General features: G+C 49.6%; 1 protein-coding gene across 1 annotated transcript in view; it reads left to right on the top strand.

Moving 5' to 3' along the window:
- Window positions 1–15,486, top strand: part of SHISA8 (shisa family member 8) — a 34,421-nt gene extending 18,935 nt beyond the window's left edge. The window contains exons 3-5 of the mRNA XM_036760827.1: window positions 12,877–13,004; window positions 14,547–14,693; window positions 15,071–15,486. Of these exons, the coding sequence (XP_036616722.1) occupies window positions 12,877–13,004; window positions 14,547–14,693; window positions 15,071–15,486 (691 nt within the window). The remainder of the gene's footprint in view (window positions 1–12,876; window positions 13,005–14,546; window positions 14,694–15,070) is intronic.
- The last annotated feature ends 7,147 nt before the right edge of the window (window positions 15,487–22,633 follow it).

Below are 22,633 nucleotides of genomic sequence, written 5' to 3'. Positions count from 1 at the left end.
CTCAAAGGCCCCACCCACTACTTGGCCCCAGAGCTTTGGCCTGCTCAGTTTCTGGTTTGCCCCTTTTCTTAGGTGACTTGGCGTCCCTTGGTTGCTCACTATATTAATACTGAACTGAGTGCAGACACCCTATTGGCTTAACCCACTGCATTTCCAAGCTCAGGAGGCCTTCCAACCTCAGTCTCCCCAGTAGCTAGGATTACAGGCAGGCATCACCATGACCAGCCAACATTTCAGACCAGTTTGATATTCCATTGAGTCTTCCACGGCTACAGTGCCCTACCAGCACAAAGAAGGGTGAGGTTTCTATGCTCCTCTCTCTTCTTTGGGGCTAAGCTTGGTCGCTATCATTGCCTGGCATTCAGCTCTGATTCTTTTGTTAATGTTCTTGCTGCTTATGCTATCTGCAGCCACAATGGAATATCGTTTCCCTGGTTTTGCTTGGCCCACTTTGAATCAGTTCATCTATCTCCAGGCTTCTCCGAATTCATGACATTTCTTCCAGCACAGTAATGTTCCACCACATTCATGTGCCATCATTTGTTTAGCCGTTCCCCAATTGAGGGATAGATACATTGTTTCCACTTCTTTCTTATCACAAGAAAGTACTGCTTTGAATATTGTGCTGTATGGGGACTTTGAAAAAAAGTCATCTACCTCCTTGTATGTGTTTAACAGTGGAATCTCCAGGTCAAAGGCTATGGACACTCGAGTCACTTTCTTTGTTGTTGGTCAATCATTTTGGCTGAGATACTGGAGTGGCTTGCTATTTCCTTCTCCAGCTCATTTGACAGATGAGAAAACGGAGGCAAACAGGATTAAGGGACTTCCTCAGGATCACACAGCTAGTAAGTATCTGAAATCACATTTGAACTTAGGTCTTCCTGACTCCAGGCCCTGTGCTCTATCCACTGTGCCACCCAGCTGCTCACTTTCTATGCATAATTACAAATTGCTTTCCTGAATGGTTAGACCAATGTACAACTATTTTTTCCTTTTTTCTGTTCTTTTTTCATATTTTCAGATTTAATATTTTTAGTTTTCAACATTGATTTCCACAAGATTTTAGGTTACCAATTTTCTCCCCATTTCTACCCTCCCCCTGACTCAAAGATGGCATATATTCTGATTGCCCCATTCCACAGTCAGCCCTCCCTTCTGTCACCCCATTCTCCCCCCCATCCCCTTTCCCCTTATTTTCTTGTAGGGCAAGATAGATTTCTATACCCCATTGCTTGTATATCTTATTTCCCAGTTGCATGCAAAAACAACTCTTTTTTTGAGCACTTGCTTTTAGAACTTCGAGTTGCAAATTCTCTCCCCTCTTCCCTCCCCACCTAACCTCTCTAAGAAGGCAAGCAATTCAATATGCAAAATACTTCCACAATAATCATGTTGTGAAAGACTAACTATATTTCCCTCCATCCTATCCTGTCTCCCTTTATTCAATTTTCTCCCTCGACCCTGTCCCTTTTCAAAAGGGTTTGCTTTTGATTACCTCTTCCCCCCATCTGCCCTCCCTTCTATTGTCCCCCATTTTTTATCCCCTTCCCCCTACTTTCATGTGGGGTAAGATACCCAATTCACTGTGTATGTTATTCCCTCCTCAGGTCAAATCTGATGAGAGCAAGATTCACTCATTCCTCCTCACCTTCCCCCTTTTCCCTTCCAACAGAACTGCTTTCTCTTGCCATTTTTATGTGAGATAATTTACCCCATTCTCTCTCTCCTTTCTCCCTCTCTCAATATATTCCTTTCTCACCCCTTAATTTTATTTTATTTTTTAGATAATCATCCCTTCATATTCAATTCACCCTGTACCCTCTGTCTATATATATGTATATTCCTTTCAACTACCCTAATACATGAGACCTTTGTCTCATGAATTACAAACATCATGTAGGAATATAAACAAAACAGTTCAATTTTAGTAAGTCCTTATGATTTCTCTTTCTTGTTTACCTTTTTTCATGCTTCTCTTGATTCTTATATTTGAAAGTCAAATTTGCTATTCAGCTCTGGTCTTTTCACTGAGAAAGCTTGAAAGTCCTCTAGTTTATTGAAAATCCATATTTTGCCTTGGAGTATTATACTCAGTTTTGCTGGGTAGGTGATTCTTAGTTTTAATCCTAGCTCCTTTGACCTCCAGAATATCATATTCCAAGTCCTTTGATCCCTTAATGTAGAAGCTGCTAGGTCTTGTGTTATCCTGATTGTTTTTCCACAATACTCAAATTGTTTCTTTCTGGCTGCTTGCAGTATTTTCTCCTTGACTGGGAACTCTGGAATTTGGCTACAATATTCCTAGGAGTTTTCTTGTGGGGATCTTTTTCAAGAGGTGATCAGTGGATTCTTTCAACTTCTATTTTACCCTGTGGTTCAGGGCAGTTTTCCATAATAATTTCTTGAAAGATGATGTCTATGCTCTTTTTTTGATCATGGCTTTCAAGTAATCCAATAATTTTTAAACTATCTCTCCTGGATCTATTCTCCAGGTCAGTGGTTTCTCCAATGAGATATTTCACATTGTCTTCCATTTTTTTCATTCCTTTGGTTCTGTTTTATAATTTCTTGATTTCTCATAAAGTCACTAGCTTCCACGTGCTCCAATCTATTTTTTAAGGTGGTATTTTCTTCAGTGGTCTTTTGGACTTCCTTTTCCATTTGGCTAATTATGCCTTTCAAGGCATTCTTCTCCTCATTGGCTTTTTGGAGCTCTTTTGACATTTGGGTTAGTCTATTTTTAAGGTGTTATTTTCTTCAGTATTTTTCTGGGTCTTGTGTTTCATGAGTTTCTTGCATCACTCTCATTTCTCTTCCCAATTTTTCCTCTTCTTCTCTTACTTGCTTTTCCAAATCTTTTTTGAGCTCTTCCATGGGCTGAGACCAATTCATATTTTTCTTGGAGGCTTTTGATGTAGGCTGTTTGACTTTGTCGACTTATTCTGGCTGTATGTTTTGACCTTCTTTGTCACCAAAAAAAAAAAAAGATTCTATGGTCTGAGTCTGAATGTGAGTCCTTTTACACTGCCTGCTGCTCATGTTCCCAGACAGCTACTTGACCCTTGAGCTTTTGGTCAGGTTATGACTGCCTTCAGAGTAGAGAGTGCTTTGTCCCAAGCTTTAGGGGCTGTGCTGCTGTTTTCAGAGCTACTTCTACTCCACTGTCATCACGAGCTCTGCCACGGCAGCACTCCTCCTCCCCCAAGAACCACCAATTGGGACTGAGACCCAGATCCAAGCAGGGCAAAGCAGGAGAATCCTGCCTCTGCACCAGCAAATCACTCTCTGCACTCCAGCTCTGATCTGCTGCCCCTTGATTCCTCCTACCATGTGGGCCAGGGACTCCAGAAGCAGCCTCAGCTGGAGCTCTGGAAACAGCTGTAGGAGCTTCCTGCTGCTGCCTCATGCCACCTCCGCTGCCCCCAGGGCTGGGGCCGGACCACGCACTTCTCTCACCCAGGTCCAGTAGTTTTCCCGCCAACCTGCTCCCAATATACCATTCTACCAATAATGCATCAGTGTGTCCATCATGTCCACAAATCCTCCAACACTGACTATTTCCGTTTTTGTCATTCTTGCCAATTTACTGGGTATCATGTGTTGTTTTGATTTGCATTTCTCTTATTACTATTGGTCTGGAACATTCTTTATACTGTTGTTTGTTTTCCCATTCTCTCCATTTTGAGAATTATTTGTTCCTTCCTTCTAAGTTGGGAGATGGGGTTTGGCCTTGTATATTTCTATAAGTTTTCCATTTATCATGGATACCACATGCTCACTGGAGGCTTTTTTGATCAGACACTTTGCTTCTTATTCTAGTTGCATTAATTTTGTCCATTCAAAAGCTTTTCAACTTAATGTAACCAAAACAATTTGATTTTTTTGTGATTGCCTCCATTCTTGTTCGGTCAAGAATGCATCCTACCCATGACTGGGAAAGGTACATGGTCTGCTGCTCTTCGTTTTCCTTTTCTTTGTGTATCCATTTTTAATTTATTGTGGACTACGTTACATAATGTTGATCTACAGCTAATTGCTGCCAGACTATTTTCCAGTTTTCCCAGCAGTTCTTGTCAAACAGGGGCTTTTTTTCCTGGGTAATTGATGTTTTCGGGCGTGTCAAATGCTGGGTGATTGAGTTTCATTGTTTCTGATGTTTTTCTTTCCTGGCCTGTGCCATGGGTCGGCTTTTTCTATTTTTAACCAGTACTAAATGGTTTTGATGATTGTTGCTTTAGAATACAGCTTGAGGTCTGGAAGTTCTATTCCCCCAAAGATAATTTATTAAAGGATAATAAAGGACAGCTGGCTAGAGATGGTGGGGGAGGTGGGGCTGTGGGACAATGTGATGGTATGCATGCGCCTTCAAAGATGGCTTCCTAGCTTTCCCCTTTTGGAGAGGAAAATTCCCAACTCTGGTGCGTCCCAGATGTTCCCTCCTTTTCCCAGAGTTCTAGGATGGTAACTGGTGAGAGAAAGGTGTTATTTCAGTTCTGCATCCTTGCTTTGGGATCATTGAGGACAATGAAAATTCAGGGGAGGTCCTGATTTATTCAAGATTAGCTAACAGGGGATTTAGAGGAAGGGAAGGTTCTGGAGAGTTTTATCTATAATTCTGGGTGAGAGTGAGCTATTTGAGTTCAGATGGACACTCATCTATGAAGCTATTATTATAGGAAAGAGCAAGGAACCTTCTTGGCTCCTCCTTAGTTCTGGGGTGAAATCAAGAAACTATGAACATTTACAATGTTAGCCGATCAATATGGGCAAAAGGTTTACACCCAGATAGTTTTACCTCTTGAATGGACTGGTTAGTGCCAGGAAGATGGCCTTGAGATATGCTTTTCCCCATGGGATTCTATGATGGAAAGACCATTTCAGATCCTATAGAGAAATGAAATTTCTAACACATAAAGATCCTAAGAGAGGAAAGGGACCTTAACATTTATATTTACATATAAGACACATACATATGTGTGTATGTATCCATCTGCATACATATATACAATTATGTATGTTTATACATATATGTGGACATATGTGCATAATCTATATAAGATTATGTGTATATGTAAAGTATGTGTACATTCATGTATATTCAGTGATTTATAGGTATGTATAAATATGTATATGTGCATGTGAATGTCTCATAGCAGAAATGAGGAAGAAGGCACTTGTGGTTATAAAATGATAAAAAGTGAACATCTCCTTGTCCGCAGAAGTAGAAGAGGTCACAGAAAACCTGTACCAAATGCCAAGAATGAGTCACAGCAGTTACAGGCCCTATAACATTCCACCCCAGTGTCTTTCATGTTGCACATTCAGTGGTTGTTAGGAAACATGAGTTGGACCACCCCTGGGTTTTATGGGAGAGCAGGGGAATCGGTATGGGACTTTGGGGGCCCTCAGAATTGGTTCATGGACAGAAAGCTCCCCTCTGTCTTCTTTGTATACCCAGCAACACCATATGGGCTCACCCAGGATTCCTTAAGCACTTATACATACAATTACTAGGAAACAGATAATTATTATAGGGTTGTATCTCCATCATTGGTTATTCGGTGATGCATAGCGATAAAGACATTAAGAGTCATCATAAAGCATTTGCTTATCTCTTACCATGGTTGGAAGAATTTTCTGCAGGATGAAGATGAGGGATCTGATAATAACACTATCAAACTTTTTGATAGGAATGATGGGACAAGAACCCCTTAGCTCTGTTTGGTGCCAGGTAAAGCTCATCGATATTTTTGGACCGGATCAGAACTTTTCATTATTCAAGGAATATGGTCATGGTCTAGCAGGTGGGAAACTCTTCTGTTTAAAGAAGAAACAGAAAAATGGGGAAACTGAGTCTGGAAGGTCCTGCAACTGCCTTGCAAAGCTACTCTTCCCAACTCTCCCAGAAATCTGTATCAACCTGGAGCTAATGCAACAATTGGAGGTGCTAGACAGCACTCCTTGTAGGCAGCCGTTGGCATTTTCCCTCATGTGGTAGATCACTAAATTCAATAGCATTGACACTTTTTACCTGAATGCAAAGGAAGATGATGGGCAATGGATAAATCAAATTTAGCACCTCAGATATTCCATCTCCCATGGCAAGCTTTACTGCTTCCGAGTGAATCAAGAGGTAGTTATTTTCAAGTTAACATTTATATGAGCTGGTCCTGAAATTGGGTTACAGATAGAGATCAGTAATCATTGAAAATATCCATTTTTTGTTATCCAGGAAGCTCATACAAAGTCTTTTCTAAAAGCATCCAGCTCTCTTCCTCTCTATTCTAGCTTAACATGGTCCAATGAGAACGATTTTTATAAATTAGCAATTATAAAGATGGCTGATGCCATTGTGAGACTTTCCATAGAAAGTGATGAGGGCAAGTAAGTCATTTCAATGGGCTAAGGTAAATGGGGCCGGGTTTTTGTAAGACACATATCACAAAATAATTTGTTTCATTACAAAGTGTAGGTCACTCTTACAGAGGGAAGTAAGTTTTAGAAAGTATCGGCTGTTTTTAGTATCTAGCTGGGGAAGATGTATTTTTTTTTTGATAGAGCTAGTAAGGGGAGCAGGCCCCAAGAATGGAGAGGCCACGTCACCACAACCCGGAGGTTGATTCCGTGGATCATATTCTCCAGCCCTAATGGCTCTTCTCCCTCTGTCCTCTGTCTCAACCCATATCAAAGTGGAGAGACAGGTGCATAGGCTATCTCGGTCTCTGCTTAACAGTCCCAACCATGTCTGATCCAGAGAGGAAAACATTTCAAGTGAAACAATATTTAAGTTTTGGGAGGAGATGGTGCCCAGGGCTATGGAAGGTGGCTTGCTATTATATTTCTGCTGACTTCCATGGACAAGTGGCAATTCTGTTGCCATGACAGCGATAAAGCTTCTGGGTCCCCTTGGCTCATCATTCTCAACCTCCCCTGGAGAGTGGTGAACATTTCCTTATCCTTGGTCGGGGGAGTCAGGGCTAGGGTGCAGGTACTGCCCATTGGAGGAGAAAATGGGGACTCATTTTATGCTGCCATTGGGCTCTGGGTGCATCGAGCGGCTGCTGGCATATAGAATGTAGTCACCTTCTAGAGTCCCAAGCTCCTCTTTTCTACTTTAGAGCAGTCCCAGACCCTTTGGGCAATCAGTCTGGTGAAGATTCTGGATCCTGCTCAGAATCATGGTTTTAAATGCATGAAATCGAAAACAGAAACTTAGCAAAGGAAACCAATTATATTGAAATTATTATCAAAATATTTTTAAAAACATTCACAGGGGCAGGTAGGTGGTACAGTGAGTAGAGCACCAACCCTGGAGTCAGGAGGACCTGAGTTCAAATTTGACCTCAGACATTTGACACACTTACTAGCTGTGTGACCTTGGGCAAGTCACTTAACCCCAATTGCCCTGCCTTCCCCCTCCAAAAAAAAAACCAAATTCACAGACCCCAGGTTAAAACACTGTGCCCTAGGACCCTGATCACACTGAGTGAGTACCCTGAAGGGTGAGAGCAGGCACAAAGAAGGTAATAGGCAATTATCCCAATGGAGCATTGCCTATCATTCCTTTTATAGACACTCTATGTTGAGTTTGAACTGTGTTGCTGATATTCTGGGTTTGTGTGAACTACATCACCTGTGCTTATGAATGTCTTTAGAAGCCTGAGAGAGGGCTCTGCTGAGAGAGAGAGAGAAAGAGAGAGAGAGAGAGAGAGAGAGAGAGAGAGAGAGCAGGGAGAAGAGAGAGAGGAGAGAGGAGGGAGAGGAGAGAGAGAGAGGAGAGAGGAGGGAGAGGAGAGAGAGAGGAGGGAGAGGAGAGAGAGAGGAGGGAGAGGAGAGGAGAGGAGAGGAGAGAGAGAGAGAGAGAGAGAGAGAGAGAGAGAGAGAGAGAGAGAGAGAAAGAGAGAGAGAGGAGAGGGAGGAGAGAGAGAGAAAGAGAGAGAGAAGGAGAGGAGAGGAGAGAGGAGAGGAGAGAGAGAGAGAGAGAGAGAGAGAGAGAGAGAGAGAGAGAGAGAGAGAGAGAGAGAGAATGGGAGGGAGGGAGGGAGCATCAGAAGACCTGGCCAAATGTGGGGCCAAATCCCTTGTTAAGACACTGCTATAGAAACGCTATTCTTCCATTTCTCAGGGAGAGGACAGGGAGGCAGTGGGCGTGTGTGAGACTCTTTTAAGTCTTTCACATGGAGGGGAATTGTTCCAAAAAGTCCATCTCCAAAGCTCGTGTGAAGGTGTCCAGAATTCCTGCCAGCACAATCAGGAACTTCCAAATCCAAAGCCCAATTTTCTAATGATTGTATTCTGGGATTCGCTGGATTGTGCAGTAAAACGGGCCTGTAGATGATGGTACAATTTTCTTTTCTCCTCTTACAGAAACTCCTCCAGACACTCAGCCTTTCCAGGTGCTTTTGTATTTTTTCCAAAGACAGTTTTCCTCTTGACGCCCCAGACTTAATCACTTGCCAGAGCAAGGGGGTGCCATGTCGCCCCTCTCGCCCCTCCCAAGTGTTCTGATCATGCCATGGCTACAAGACAGGATTCATGATAGATGTGTCTATGAGATTAAGCGAAACCAAAGGAATGAATGAATAAAAATGAATGATTAAAAGATCCCGCCAATCTCTGGTGATGGTCGGGGGCGGACAGCTCTGAGCTTTCCTGGGGTCCTGATAAAACTCCTGATATAGTTACAAGATGCAGAAAACCTCAGAGCAGGCCAGGCACTTTATAATACACAAATAATTTTCAGAAAAATGCAAATTGGTTCCATCTACTAGCTGCTAGATCGAAGGGGACTGGCAAGGAACAGGTTCTACTCACAAATCACACTCTAACACATTTTTACTTTGAGATCAAATACCTTTCTCCATTTGGGATGCTTAGCCCACAGAAGGCGGGAAACACTGAATATGTGAATGCATTTCTACCACCTGGGAGGAGGAGGAGAAGAAGGGGCTTTCAGATCTGGGTGCATTTTTACCCAAATTCCCCCAAATCTTAATCCAATTAAACAACTCTAGGGAAGCCTATCCAGAAAAGAAAAAACTCCACTAAGAAATTCAATAAAAGTAGCCATGATAACTTGCTCCCATCATCCCTTGGAAGTCTGTAGTCCCAAAGATCACGTCTCATATGTCTCTTCTATGTTAGACCTCTGTTTGTGCATTACATTTTTCCTGTTTTTTTTCTTTTTCCTTCTTGGTCGGCCAGTTCAAGAAGAAAGAGGAAAAAACCTCTGCTCAAAGTGTTTAATCAGATAATTCGAGGAAGTTTTATTACTGAAAAATTCCTTTTGATTTTTTTAAAGTGACTCTAATTAATCAGGGACTGTTTCCTCCTCTTCCTCATCAGGCCTAGGCATTATCATGCACAAAAATAAATAAACAGATGGGTAAATAGATAAACAGCCAGATTATGAAGGACTTTGTTTCTTGATTTAAAATTTATAGTGGGAGGAAAAGAACAGTCAAAAATAGTTATTACCTTAAATTAAAAATGATAAACTATTAAAATCCCCCAAACCCCTAGGGAAAAACGCAACCCTCTTGATAACAGTCCTCAGTCTAAAGAGGTGAACAGACTCCCTTCTGCTCCATGTATCACTGGGGAGAGATGTCCTCTGGTGAATAAGCCTCCGTCAGGGCAGTCCATTTGGCAGAAATAACCGCTGTCTGCTGATGAGACTGCTTACCTAGGCCTGGTGTGGCCCCAGGTGCCTTAGCTGCGAAAACAGCAGTTCTGACGGACTGATTTTTAATGACCCAGACCACCTACCTAGAGAGTGCCAATCTGCTAGTTCAGGTGTTAAACATCAGGGTTCTGTGCCGGGCTAACTGCGGTGAGGCACATATTGGCACCTGGGTGGTGTAGCCAATAAGAGGGTTGGATTTGGAGTGAGCAAGACCTGAATTCGAATGTGACCGCAGACATTTTCTAGCTGCATGACCCTGGACAAGTCAGTTTCCTCATCTGTAAAATGACCTGGAGAAGGAAATGCCAAGAAAACTCCAAATGGGATCACACAGAGCCAGATGTAACCCTGAGAAGCAGATGCCAATGTTCTCTCCATTTTACAGATAAAGCAACTGAGGCAAACAGAGATTAAGCGTCTGCTTCCCAGAGTTGTTATAAGGATCAAATGAGATAATGGTGGTAAAGCGGTTTGCAGACCTTACATAAATGCTTACTGAGAAAGCTAGCCTGTTAAGGACCAGTCTCTAAGGTTATCAGCTTTAGCCTAAACTCCACACGTTCAGCCTCCACAGTCCTCTGAATCTTTGTGCTGAGTTCAGGATGACAAGGGCTACTTCCTACCTTATGATGACTGCGCCCCATGGGCCCTCACAGGAAGCTACCGGGGCTGGATTCAGAATCTCCCACGGGGAAGAGAGAGCCCCGGGCCAAAGATGAAAGAGCTGTTTAGAAAGCAGAGGGGCGAGTGTTTGGGGGAGGTCCTCCCCGACACCCACGAATGGTCTCCCCTTTCGTTTCTACTGGCCTTTGAGAATCATCTCCCTGAAAGTGACATCTTTAAGGATGATGTGGCGTAACAAGTTTGGATTAAAGCCACAATGATGAAAATGTTAGCCAAAAGTCAAGGGGGAGGATGGGAAAGGAGCCCGAGGAGGCTGGATTCTGGGGCTGAGGAAGCTGACCCTGCTCCAGGCTCTGCCTCACTTCTACCCCAAGATTCCTGGGATGGCTCCCTCCAGTATCATCCTCTTCACTTCTGGTGCGCCAGCCCTACAAATCATTCAGCAAAGGAAGCCAGGAGCTAGAACATGGGGCAGGTATGCAGACATGCATCAGGTCACAGTGGCACGTCCCAGTGCGGGGAAGTTGCAGAGATGCAGATTTCAGCTTAATATCAGAAAAAAAATTCTAAGAGCTGCTCACAGATAGAATGGGCTGCCCCGAGAGGTAGTGAGCTCCCCACCACTCGGTGTCTTCAACCTGAAGCTCTTGTCAGGGATGTGATGGAGGGATTCTTATTCAGGGATGGTTTGGACTTGATGCCTCTGAGGTCACTTCTAGCTCTAAAACCCAATGATTCCTCAAGAAAGATCCAAGATTCCAGTCTATGGGGTGGGGTTGAGGCAAAGAGTGAGGGTGGGGGGACATGGAGTCAGGCCCTGATGTCTCTCCAAGAGAGAGAAAGTGGCAACTTGAACTGGTAAAGTCCTCATCTGGGAGTTCCCCATATCACTATAACCTCAGGTCCAGTCTCCACCCCCTTTATACCTTGGTAGACTGTAAGCTCACTGATGGCAAAGGATGGTCTTCGATTTTGTCTTTGTAGCCATGCCTAGCACATAGTAGGCTCTTATTTTAAAATCTGTTAAAAATTTATCTACAAAAAATGTTTTCGATGTTTTTTGCACATTCGACATTCGTCAGAACATGCAAGTAAATATATGTACAGGAACACATGTATGTAACATGCCAAGAGAATCTCAGAGCAGGGGAAGGAATGCTGGATCTGGCACTGGAGAAGCTGGCTTTGCAGACTCTGGGCCAGTTCTTAGCCGTATGACCTTCAGAAATCTCTTAACCTCTCTCTGAGTCTCAGTGTTCCCATCTCTAAAACAAGAGGGTTGGGTTCAGTGACGACCCCCCCGCCAGCTGACCATCCCTCAGGCTGTGTGGTTCAGGCCATGGTGCGGGAGCCAGGCTGTGTATGTAGGCACCCTGCCTCCCCGCTCCCTGACTCCCAAATCCTCCTCAGGGGCCATCCGCCAGGAAAGAAGGGTCTGAGTGTCAGAGCGGATCACTGGTTTCTAATCAGGGCAGCAGCTGGGAGGAGAGGCGAGAGCAGACATCACCTCTTTTAAGAACAAGACCCGACAGGCCCGTCGGCACCAATCCCCAGCAAGAGCACACACACACACACACACACACACAAAACTACAATGCAGCAGACATGACCACAGTACGTACACACATGACCACACATAATGCAATGCACATACAAGCACACACATGTGCTCATGTACACATAGACAAACACATGACCACACACGCACTGGCATGGGGCTGCTGGGCAGAGGCAAGAAAACACTGGGGCCCAGAGAGGTGGGGACTCAGCCTGGGTTGGTCATCTCCTCCAGTCAGAGCAGCTCCCACCTGATGCCCCAGCCCCAGGGCTGCTGCTCAGGTGTCCTCTGCTCTGCCTCAGCCTCTCTGGACTCACAAGTCCCCTCTTCTCCTCCATCAGCTACTGGTCACATGAGAAGGGAAGCCCTACTGGCCCTGGCCTAGCGGGCAGCTATGGAAGCTGGCCATCTGGGGTGGCTCTGAAGGGGTTGACCGACCTATTCAGCCCCTGGGAAACTTGTATTTCTTCGCTCCTGTTCCATTCACAAAGTAGGAAAGGCAGGGGTGATGGCCCTCCCCAGGATCTTACAGAGGGGGATACTGAGGCCCAGAAAACTGTGACTGGCTCAAAGCCACACAGTCAGGAAGTGGCCAAGCCAAGAATCTACCTCAGGCCAGAGAGGATTCTGCCCAGTGACTCAGGCTGAGTTTGGAGGAATAGCTGCACAGGGTCAGACTCAAACCTTGTAGGAGAACCATGAGAAAGGCAATGTGGTGCGGTGGGACCTGGAGTCAAAGGATCTGAGTTCGAATGCCAGATGAACCTTTTGTTACCTATGTGAAGCTGGGCAAGTCCCTGGCCTTCTCTAGGCCTCCATTTCCCCTCAGTAAGATGAGGGCCTTAGACAGGACTTCGGTGGTCCCTTCTGGCTCTAAATCTGTAATTCAGGGAAGGACTGAAGGGAGAGGGAGGACCGAGTGCAGGCAGGGCTGGACAAGGGGGGCTTTCCTGGAGATCTGCGCTGAAGACCGGGCACCTCACGATGCCTGTTTTCTCTCCCAAAGGACTCTGACTGACCTGTTGAAACAGCCTGGGCAGAGCCCCTCAGCCCCACTGCCCCCACCCCTGGGGAGCAGTTTGCAGGTGCAGATAGGAGACAGCCTCCCACGGGGCTCCCCCCGAAACAGCACAGGTGAGTGGCGAAGGAAAGGGGAGGGGGCACAGAAAGGGGAGAGTGAGGCAGGCGGCCCTCCTCTTGGGCAGCAGCTCCCTCAGGACATGCTGAGGGATCCTCCATAAGGGAATGGGACAGATGTATTGGAAGAGGATGGTGTGACCCAGCACTTCCCGGCTCACACTGGCATAGAATGTCCTGATGGGGGCTCAGCATTAGGGCCGATCAGAAAGGCAGAGAATGGCATTCGTGGAATCTGTTCCCTGACAGACGCTTCTCTCTCTTTCCTATGAGCCCCTCCCATCTCTCCCTTCACTGCTCCCCAAGTTCTTCTGAAGCAGGGCAGGGGGCAGTCAGAGGACCTGAGGCTAATTCCACTTGGGCAAGGCCCTCTGGGCCTCCGTGTCCTTGTCTGGAACATGAGCAGGTTGGGTTAGTCAGCCTCTGAGGCCCCCTTCACCTGTCAGTCTCTTGACCCGATCCCTCTTCAGACCTCCAGTCTCAAGCCTCTGCCAGCCTACCGAAATCTCAAACGGGAAAACCCATGGACAGCTGAAATGCAGGCTGTCCCAAGCACACACTTTCTCCTTCTTCCCAGACCTTCCTCCTCTCCTCCCTTCCCTATTACTGCTGAGGGCACTGCCATCCTCCCAGTCCCCCAGGCTCACCACTGAGGAGTGGCCACCACATCCAAGCTGTTACCAAGTCCTGTCCATTCGAGCTTCCCAGAATCTCTCCCAAAGACACTCCCTCCTCTCCCCTGACACAGCCCCGGCCCTGGTGCCGGTTCATGTCCCCATACCTGCACTATACGAGCTGCTGGGGGCCTGCCTGCCTCAGGCCTCCCCCACCTCCAGTGCACCCTCCATTCAGCCACCAAAGGGGTCTTCCTAAAGCGCAGATCTGACCCCCCACTCGATAAGCTCCAGTAACCCTAAGTGTAAAATGCTCTGTTATTCAGAGCCCTTCCTGAGTGGCCCCTTCCTCCCCCACACCTACTCTTTAGCCCTGAGCCCCCAACCTCCTGGCTGTTCTAGCAACAAGACCCTCCATCTCCTGGCTCAGGGAATTCTCCCTGGCTGCCCCACAGGCCTGGATCACTCTTGGCTCATCTCCAGCTCCTGGCTGCCCCAAGCCCCCCAGCCTCCCACAATTGCCCCCCTGGTTCCCACGGCCTCCTTCAAGACCCAGCACAGTCTCCATCTTTCCCAAGAGGCCTTTCAGATTGCGTTCCCTCCGCCCTCCCCTTCCCCAATCCCCCAATGCCTTTTCTCTGAGTGCCTCCCCCCACTCCCTCTATCTTGTGTACAAATGGTTGTTCAAATACTCCCCCATTAGGACAGGGGTTCCTTGGGGGAGGACCCGTCTGTCTTTCTCTGCATCTTCAGTCTTAGCAGTGACTCACACACAATTGCTGGAAGAAATGCTAATTGACTGGCCCACTTGTACCCCTGGGGATGAGGGCTGGCAGAGAAACACGATGGGGCCCTGACTGAAGGAAGACCCCAATGCCAACCCCCATTCACCCCCCACACCCCTTTCCTCTTCTGTCCTCTCCAGACAAAAAGCACTTGAATAATGCCCCTCTGGGGGCTCCAATGCTGCCCTCCTTGGGGCTTGGCCCTTCCCATGGATCCCGGCTGCACCTGGGCAACAGCATGACCCTGCAGCCTGACTACACCAAGTACGCCACCCTGAAGGCCGCTGGTGAGTGCCCCTGCCAGGAGAGGTAACCCCTGGCCTGCCCCCTTCCCATCCCATAAGGCCATGAGGACATCCCTCCCAGCCAATCAAAGCCTCGGATACCCTGATTCACAGGATACTCAAGTTCTCTGCCCCAACCATATAGCCTTACCAAGGATTCCCATGTTCTCTGCCTTGGCCCAGGCCAGACCCCCTGCCTACAGGCACTGCAGGTTCCTAAGTTAATTCTTCAAATGCATCCAGCTCAGCCTCCCACAATTGCCTGCCCCCCTCACCTCCATCCACAAGGTCCACACCTAGCTCCAGCCCTACCTTTCATTCTACCACCCTAGGGTGGTCACTGCCTCCTGACCTGGATTTCTTTCCCTCAACTCCTACAGAGAGTACCTCTGGAGAATTTTACAAACGCTTCCCATCGGTGGATGTGCCTGTGCCCAGTACCGTGTCTCTCCCACCCCGAGTCCCCAGGCACCACAAAGATCTGCCCCTGCTACTGGATGGCTGTCCCTGGGCCACACCAGGCCCCAGGGCTAAAGGGCTAAGAAGTGGTACTCGGCCATCTGCCACTGGGCCAAGCCCAGGGCCCCCCAGCTGCCAGAGCTGGGCCACTTCCCGAGTGCCTCCTAGGACCCCCCATGGGTCCCGGGCCCAGCCCTCCCCAGCCCCCCGGCGGGCCCCAGGTCATATGCCCAAGCGTCAGTTCAGTGCAGAGCACCTGAGTGAGGCCTTCAGCCACCAGCCCCCTGGGGGGCCACGTCACCTGACCACCAACAGCAAGGCTGAGGTCACAGTATGAGGGTTCCAGCTCCAGGATGCTGTTCTCCTCCTGGTGAGGGGCCTGCAGGAGCAGGGCTGGGTGGAAGGAGGGGCCAGGCTGGGAGTACCTGGGAGCATCTGGCCTGACATCCTCAGCCCTCAGGGCCTGTCTGGGCCCCGGACTGTCACAGATCTGGAATCTAAGGAACTGAATTCTAGACCTGACCGCTGCTTCCTGTCTGTAGGATCCTGGGCAAGATCATTCCCCTCTGGGCCTTGGGGTCCTTCCGCTGTAGAATGAGGGGCCGGTCCAGGGAATGTCCCCTAGAGCTCCATGGCTCTGGTTACCTGGCTGCCTTCTATCTCTGAGCTATCCCCATACTCCTAAGTGGGAAGGCACATCCCTCCCCCAGCCCCAGGCCAGACACTCCCGGGATGGATAGGCTTAGGGCTCTCCCTGGTTGGCTGGGGGTGGGAGTGTCATTGGGCTCTGGGCTAGCAGGAGACGGCCTGTTTCATGTTATCAGTGTCAAAGACTGGCGCCCTTGGTGGATTCAGATCCTGCCCAGCTGGCAGGTCTCTTCTCTCCAAGAGTCTTCTCAACCTTAGGTCTAAGGGGAGGAGAAATGGGGCTGGGGATGTTGAGAGCGGGGAGGGGGCTATGGGGTGGTGGAGAGAGGAAGCTGCATCTATCTGGGGTCCTTACCTGTTCCTTTGTAAATAAATCTAACCTCCCCTCCTCAATAAACATGGCCTTCCCAGGAGAGGAGGCAGCTGGTAGTTTATTGGGATCATCTAAGGGTTTTACTTCTGAGTTTCCTCAAGATGGGAATCTTCCTTCAGAGAACAGCCCAGCCCCAGCCTAGACCTAGGCCTCATGATGGAGGTCTGGGCTAAGGTCAGAGTCTCACCCACAGAAAGGAGAGAGGGCCCTGCAGCCCCAGAGAGCAGAGTGTCAGTCTGTCTGCCCACATCCTCCCCACTTCCCCAGTATGGCAGAGAAGAAGATCCTGTGTTCAAATCCTCATTCTGCTCCTTCCCACATGACCTTAGGGGAATCTCTCTCTCTGTCTCTCCCTCCCCGCTCTGTCTGTTTGTGTCTGTCTGTCTCCCCTCTGTCTCTCCTTTCTCCTCTCTCCCTCTCTTGTCCTTCTCTGTCTCTCTCTCCCCCCCCTTTCTCCCCCTTTCTCTCCCCCCTCCCCTCATTCTGCCACAGTCAGTTTCTCCCCCTCAATCACTAATCAATACCCCCTTAGACCCACTGGGGTGAGGTGACCAAGGTCCCTGCCCTCAGGGAGCTCACAGTTTCATTGAAGAGACCAGTCACCCATGAAAAGCCTATGATGAGCAGGGCTGATGATCATTTCCACCTGAGAGAGGTCAGGGCAGACTCCCTGGAGGAGGTGACATTTCAGCAGGTCCTTGAAGGATGGATAGGAGTGCCTAAAGGTACTTGGATAGGAGGGACAGTAAGTGACCTTGTCTGCCTAGGGCCAGTTTAGAAGGCCTTGAATGCCAGGCAAGTAATGAGTCGATCCCTTATCTTGGTGCCATCACCTGCACGGCCTGGGGACCCCTTCCATGAGTCCCTCCACCTTCCCTGCACCCCTGAGGAAGGCTGGCTCCTTCTCCATTGCTTACCTCTTTCCCTGTTCTCTTGGCAGCAGGATGGCTTGGCACAGGGCCCCAGCCCCTCTTAGGCTCCAGGCCAACGAGGCCCTGCAGCCACCGGGGCCATCTGCTTGGCTGACAGCTGGTGCCCACAGGAGCAGGCAGCGCCCGAGCAACTGTGGGGCTTCTCCCCTTCCCATCCAAGGGGAAAGGGTGGGAGGGGGATGGAAGGGGTGGAAGTGAGCCCCTGAACCCCAGGAAAGTAGCAAAACTGAAGGGAACACACACGTGACCTCACGTGTTCAGCCCGAGTGTGCCAAGAGGAGCAGGGCAGGATTCCGGACAATCGGCCAGGAAGATGCCCTGCCCCCCAACATGCCCAAGAAATACAGCCTGGATGATGGTGTTGGGGTCAGTTTCATGAGAGTCAGAGACTGGAGAGCTGGGAGAGACCTAGAACGTAGCCTTTCAGAACAAGCCCTAGAACATTAAACATTAGATTGAAGACCCTCAGAATACACAGTGTCAGAGCTCAGAAGGCCCTTGGAACATAGAGGTGTTGGAGCTGAGAATCTTAAATCAGGGGAATATTAGAACAAGAAAAACCCTGAGAACATGGAATGTCAGTGCTTAGATCATTCTTAGAACAGGGAATGTCAGGGCTGGGAGGGCCCTTAGAACAGGGAAGGTCAGAGCTGGGAGGGCCCTTAGAACTTGGAGTGTCAGGGCTGGGAGGGGCCTTAGAACATGGAGTGTCAGGGCTGGGAGGGGCCTGAGAACAGGGGATGTCAGGGCTGGGAGGGGCCTGAGAACAGGGAAGGTCAGGACTGGGGGGCCCTTAGAACATGGAGTGTTAGGGCTGGGAGGGGCCTTAGAACAGGGAATGTCAGGGCTGGGAGGGGCCTTAGAACAGGGAATGTCAGGGCTGGGAGGGGCCTGAGAACAGGGGATGTCAGGGCTGGGGGGCCCCTTAGAGCACGACATGTCAGAGGAAGCTTAGGGAATCCTGTTGAGGTCTCAAAGAGAAGGAGACAAAAGCCAGAGAAGGGTCTTCTCTGTTCTGGAAGGGCACAGGCCATATCCTCTCAGGTGACACAATAGCTGGCTGGGGGTGCCACAGTTAATGAATGAGGTTGAGTTCATCTTCTCTCATGGGACACTGACTATGATGGGAAGGGCTCTGAAAGCCAGGTTTTGTGGGAACCTATCAGAAGAATTACAGATTCTGAATTAGGTTAATAAAGGCCAAGAATCCCATCTCCTGCCTCCCAATCTGTGTTCTACCTTCATGAATGGCTAATGGTGGAACCTCAGGCACTGTGATGGACTATTAATCACCCCAAGGGAGGAGGGGGTGGCAGGTGGTCTGCAGGGTGGGGAAAGGTCATGGATAGGCCCAAGTTTGAGGTTGAAGAGAGGCAGGCCCGGGAGCACCAGGCTGCCTCTCTTAGCTGTAGGGAGCTTCCCGGGCTGGCCTCATGGACCACAGGCTGACCCCAAGGCCCCAACCTCCTGCTGCCTCACCTTCCCTCACCCCTAGCACCCCTAGCAGCTGGGGTTTAGCTCTGGAGAGCTGGGGGCGGGCAGGCTGACTCATCCATGCTCCAAGGACAAGGCGCTGCTCCAGCAGGAATAATGGGCATGTCACCCACCCCCAGGGGCCCCGCCTACCCCTCGCCACCCTCCTGACGCAGGCGCCCAGCATGGGTGACGGTGACGGCGGCTGAGGACTGTCTGCAGCTCTGGGCAGGAAAGAACTTGAGCTGGAGTCAGTCCAGGGGGAGATGACGAGGATGGGGAAGGGCCTGGAGACCAGGCCCCACAGTCAGCCAGGAAAAGGGCTGGGCGGCTCAGCAGGGAGGACACTCAGGGGAGGCCAAGTGCCATCTTCAAGTGCTGGAAGGGCCTTTGGTGGAGGAGGGATGGGCCTGTGTGCTGGGGGCGGGGCAGAACCTCAAGTCAAGGTGGGAAGTTACAGGCAGATTTCAGATGGAGGTGAAAGACCAAGTCAGCATTTATTAAGCACCTGCTGTGTGCAGGGTCCGAGCTTATGTTCTGAGGAAGATAGGGCTGAAATAGAGGCCAGTTCCTGCCTTGTAGGCTGGACTCCAAAGCTAGAGGGCAATGGCTGTCCACCCTCAGAGCACATATATCCCCGCTTTCACACAGGTAGATACACGGAACCTCAGAGCTGGGACAGAACTGAGATATTATCTCACCCAACCTCTTCTTTTTACAGATGGGAAAACTGAGGTGGCACAGGCACAAGGTGGGCTCTAGAGGGTTCAGATTTCACCTCTTAACCTCCCCAGTCTCAGTTTCCTCATCTGTAAGACAGAGCTAAGTTGGATGCCTCTGAGACCCCTTTTAGCTCTAGGGCTGGGATTCTCTGGGGTCGATTCGAGAAACAAAATTTTAGCTCTGCCACTAATGCTTTGGGGAAGTCCCCACCTCCTCTTTGGAGCTGGCTTCTTCCACTCTAAAAGATGTGCCTGAACTGGAGGACCTCTAAGCTCCCTCCCAGCCCTGACATCCCTTGTTCTAAGCTCCCTCCCATCCCTGACATCCTCTATTCTAAGCTTCAGCTTTGACATCCCATTCGAACAAAGCTCCCCCCCAGGCCTGACATCCTGTGTTCTAAGGCCCCTCCCATCCCTGACATCCTGTTCTAAGCTTCTTCCCAGCTCTGACATCCCTTATTCTAAGCTCCCTCCCAGCCCTGAATCCCTTGTTCTAAGCTCCTTCCCAGCCCTAACATCCCTTGTTCTAAGCTCCCCCCCCAGCCCTGACATCCTCTGTCCTCAGGCCCCTCCCAGCCTACACATTCCCTGTTCTAAGGCCCCTCCCAGCCCTGACCTTCCCTGTTCTAAGGGCCCTCCCAGCCCTGACACTCCATGTTCTAAGGGCCCTCCCAGCCCTGACCTTCCCTGTTCTAAGGGCCCTCCCAGCCCTGACACTCCATGTTCTAAGGGCCCTCCCAGCCCTGACCTTCCCTGTTCTAAGGGCCCTCCCAGCTCTGACCTTCCCTGTTCTAAGGCCCCTCCCAGCTCTGACACTCCCTGTTCTAAGGGCCCTCTCAGCTCTGACCTTCCCTGTTCTAAGGGCCCTCCCAGCCCTGACACTCCATGTTCTAAGGGCCCTCCCAGCCCTGACACTCTCTGTTCTAAGGGCCCTCCCAGCCCTGACACTCCATGTTCTAAGGGCCCTCCCAGCCCTGACCTTCCCTGTTCTAAGGGCCCTCCCAGCCCTGACACTCCATGTTCTAAGGGCCCTCCCAGCTCTGACCTTCCCTGTTCTAAGGCCCCTCCCAGCTCTGACACTCCATGTTCTAAGGGCCCTCCCAGCCCTGACACTCCATGTTCTAAGGGCCCTCCCAGCCCTGACCTTCCCTGTTCTAAGGGCCCTCCCAGCCCTGACACTCCATGTTCTAAGGCCCCTCCCAGCCCTGACACTCCCTGTTCTAAGGGCCCTCCCAGCCCTGACACTCCATGTTCTAAGGGCCCTCCCAGCCCTGACACTCCATGTTCTAAGGCCCCTCCCAGCCCTGACACTCCATGTTCTAAGGCCCCTCCCAGCCCTGACACTCCCTGTTCTAAGGGCCCTCCCAGCCCTGACATCCCCTGTTCTAAGGCCCCTCCCAGCCCTGACATCCCCTGTTCTAAGGCCCCTCCCAGCCCTGACATCCCCTGTTCTAAGGCCCCTCCCAGCCCTGACAGTCTGAGTTCTAAGGTGTCTCCTAGTCCTGGTGTTCTATGACTTAATGAAAGCACAGAAATGACTCCTGAGTGACCACAGGCCCTGAAGATGGGCTGATATCTTAAACATTCGCCAGAAGGTTCAGGGACAGGATTGGGAGTTTAATGTCTCTTCATACTTGGGGATCTGCTGTCCCCTGGTGGCCGCTGATATCAATATGCCAGAGTTAGGCCAGTGCTGGATGACAACTCGGGCAGGCTTCACAGGTCAAGGAAACCTGTTAGCCACTGGCTCCCTGAAGGGCCCTGTGCTCTCCACCAAGCGCCCTTCCCTTAAGGGGTTTCCTGTCTAGGAAGAGCCTGGGTAACAGTGGCTGTAGATTTCAGAGAATGGAGAGAGCAAGGCCTCAAGGCCACCTTGGGAGGGGAATGGGAGGGAACCACCCTGGACTGGATGAGCCGGGTTTGAGGCTCAGCTCTAACCCCTTCAAACCTCACCTTTCGTCTCTGCAGAAGACTTTGATTCATTTTACAGATGAGGAAACTGAGGCAAACAGGGTGAAGTGACTTGCCCAGGGTCACATAGCTAGGAAGTGTCTGAGGCTGGATTTGAACTCATGAAGATGAGTCTGACTCCCGACCAGGGCTCTGTGCACTATGGTGCCACCTGGCTGCTCACTAATACAGATGTGCCTAATACACAATACGGAAGGGTGGGAAAGAAGTAGCCCCTAAGCTGGTATGACTTAACCATGGAATGAGGATTTGGCCCTGGAGGGCCTGGGTTCAAATCCCACCTCTGACACTATAAGCTGGACCAGGTGGTCTCTGCAGTTCCTTGCCATTCTGAATCCTGCTTTCAACAGGCAAAGGTGAGGAAAGAGTGGCCCCCATTTCAGGGACGGAGGCACTCAGTGCCGATGCTCGGAGATGAGAGGGGCCAGGTCAACATCAGGGAGCAGCTAATAGTCCCATTGAGCTGGAAGGAGGGCATGAAGAGGAGTAATGTATTAAAGAAGAAAACGCCAAGGGGGCAGCTCATGAAACTGGCAAGGGGCCATCACTGAAGGGTTCTGGAGTGGCCTGCATCAACCTGTGATTAAGGAAGAGATTTTGGGGACCATGAGAAGCATGTCCTGGAGAGGGCAGAGACAGGAGGCAGCCAGGTGATTAGAAAGCTGCTGTGGTGAGAGACCCCGGAATAGAGAGTGAGGCTCCCAAGGTGCGCAGCTCTGCTTCCCTGAAACCCAATTCATGCGGAAGGAGGAAAAAGGAATTAAGATTTCTATTCAATAAACACTAATGAAGTGCCTACTATGTGCCAGGCACTGCACTAAACACCAGGGATACAAAAAGAGGCAAAAGACAGTCCCTGCCCTCAAGGAGCTTACCCTCTAATGTGGCACTGTGGAGAGAAGGCTGCATTTGGGTCGGGGACCTAGGTTCAAATACCAACTCTGCCACCTGGGCAACCTTCGAAAAACCACTCACGCTCTCGGGACTCGATTTCCCTGTCTGTAAAATGAGGGGGTTGGGTTGGACCAGACTTCCTTCAAGATCTATGGTCATACCCACGATTCAGGTGGTTTGGGCCTGAGTAAGCCCCCTGGCTTCATTAACACAGAAAGACTGGAAACAGGCCGATGGGGCCGGGGCAGGGAGATTTAGAAGGTAGCCCTCCACACATCTGGGGAAAGGCTCTGAGCCCAGGAAGTCTTCTCTCCCCTCAAGCCCTGCCCCCCCATTCTTTTCAGCTTTGGGGGCTGTCCAGCAGGCAGCTAGAAATACAGGGCTCAAAGAGGGGGAACGATTGGGACTGTTAGACCACCTCCCCGCTACATAGCAGGCTCTTAATAAATGTTGGTTGATGTCCTACAAGTG

Source organism: Trichosurus vulpecula, chromosome 5, assembly GCF_011100635.1.
Source record: "Trichosurus vulpecula isolate mTriVul1 chromosome 5, mTriVul1.pri, whole genome shotgun sequence".
NCBI classification, from domain to species: domain Eukaryota; kingdom Metazoa; phylum Chordata; class Mammalia; order Diprotodontia; family Phalangeridae; genus Trichosurus; species Trichosurus vulpecula.
The sequence above is the reverse complement of the archived record's forward strand: the minus strand, read 5'-3'. Positions and strand labels throughout refer to the sequence as shown.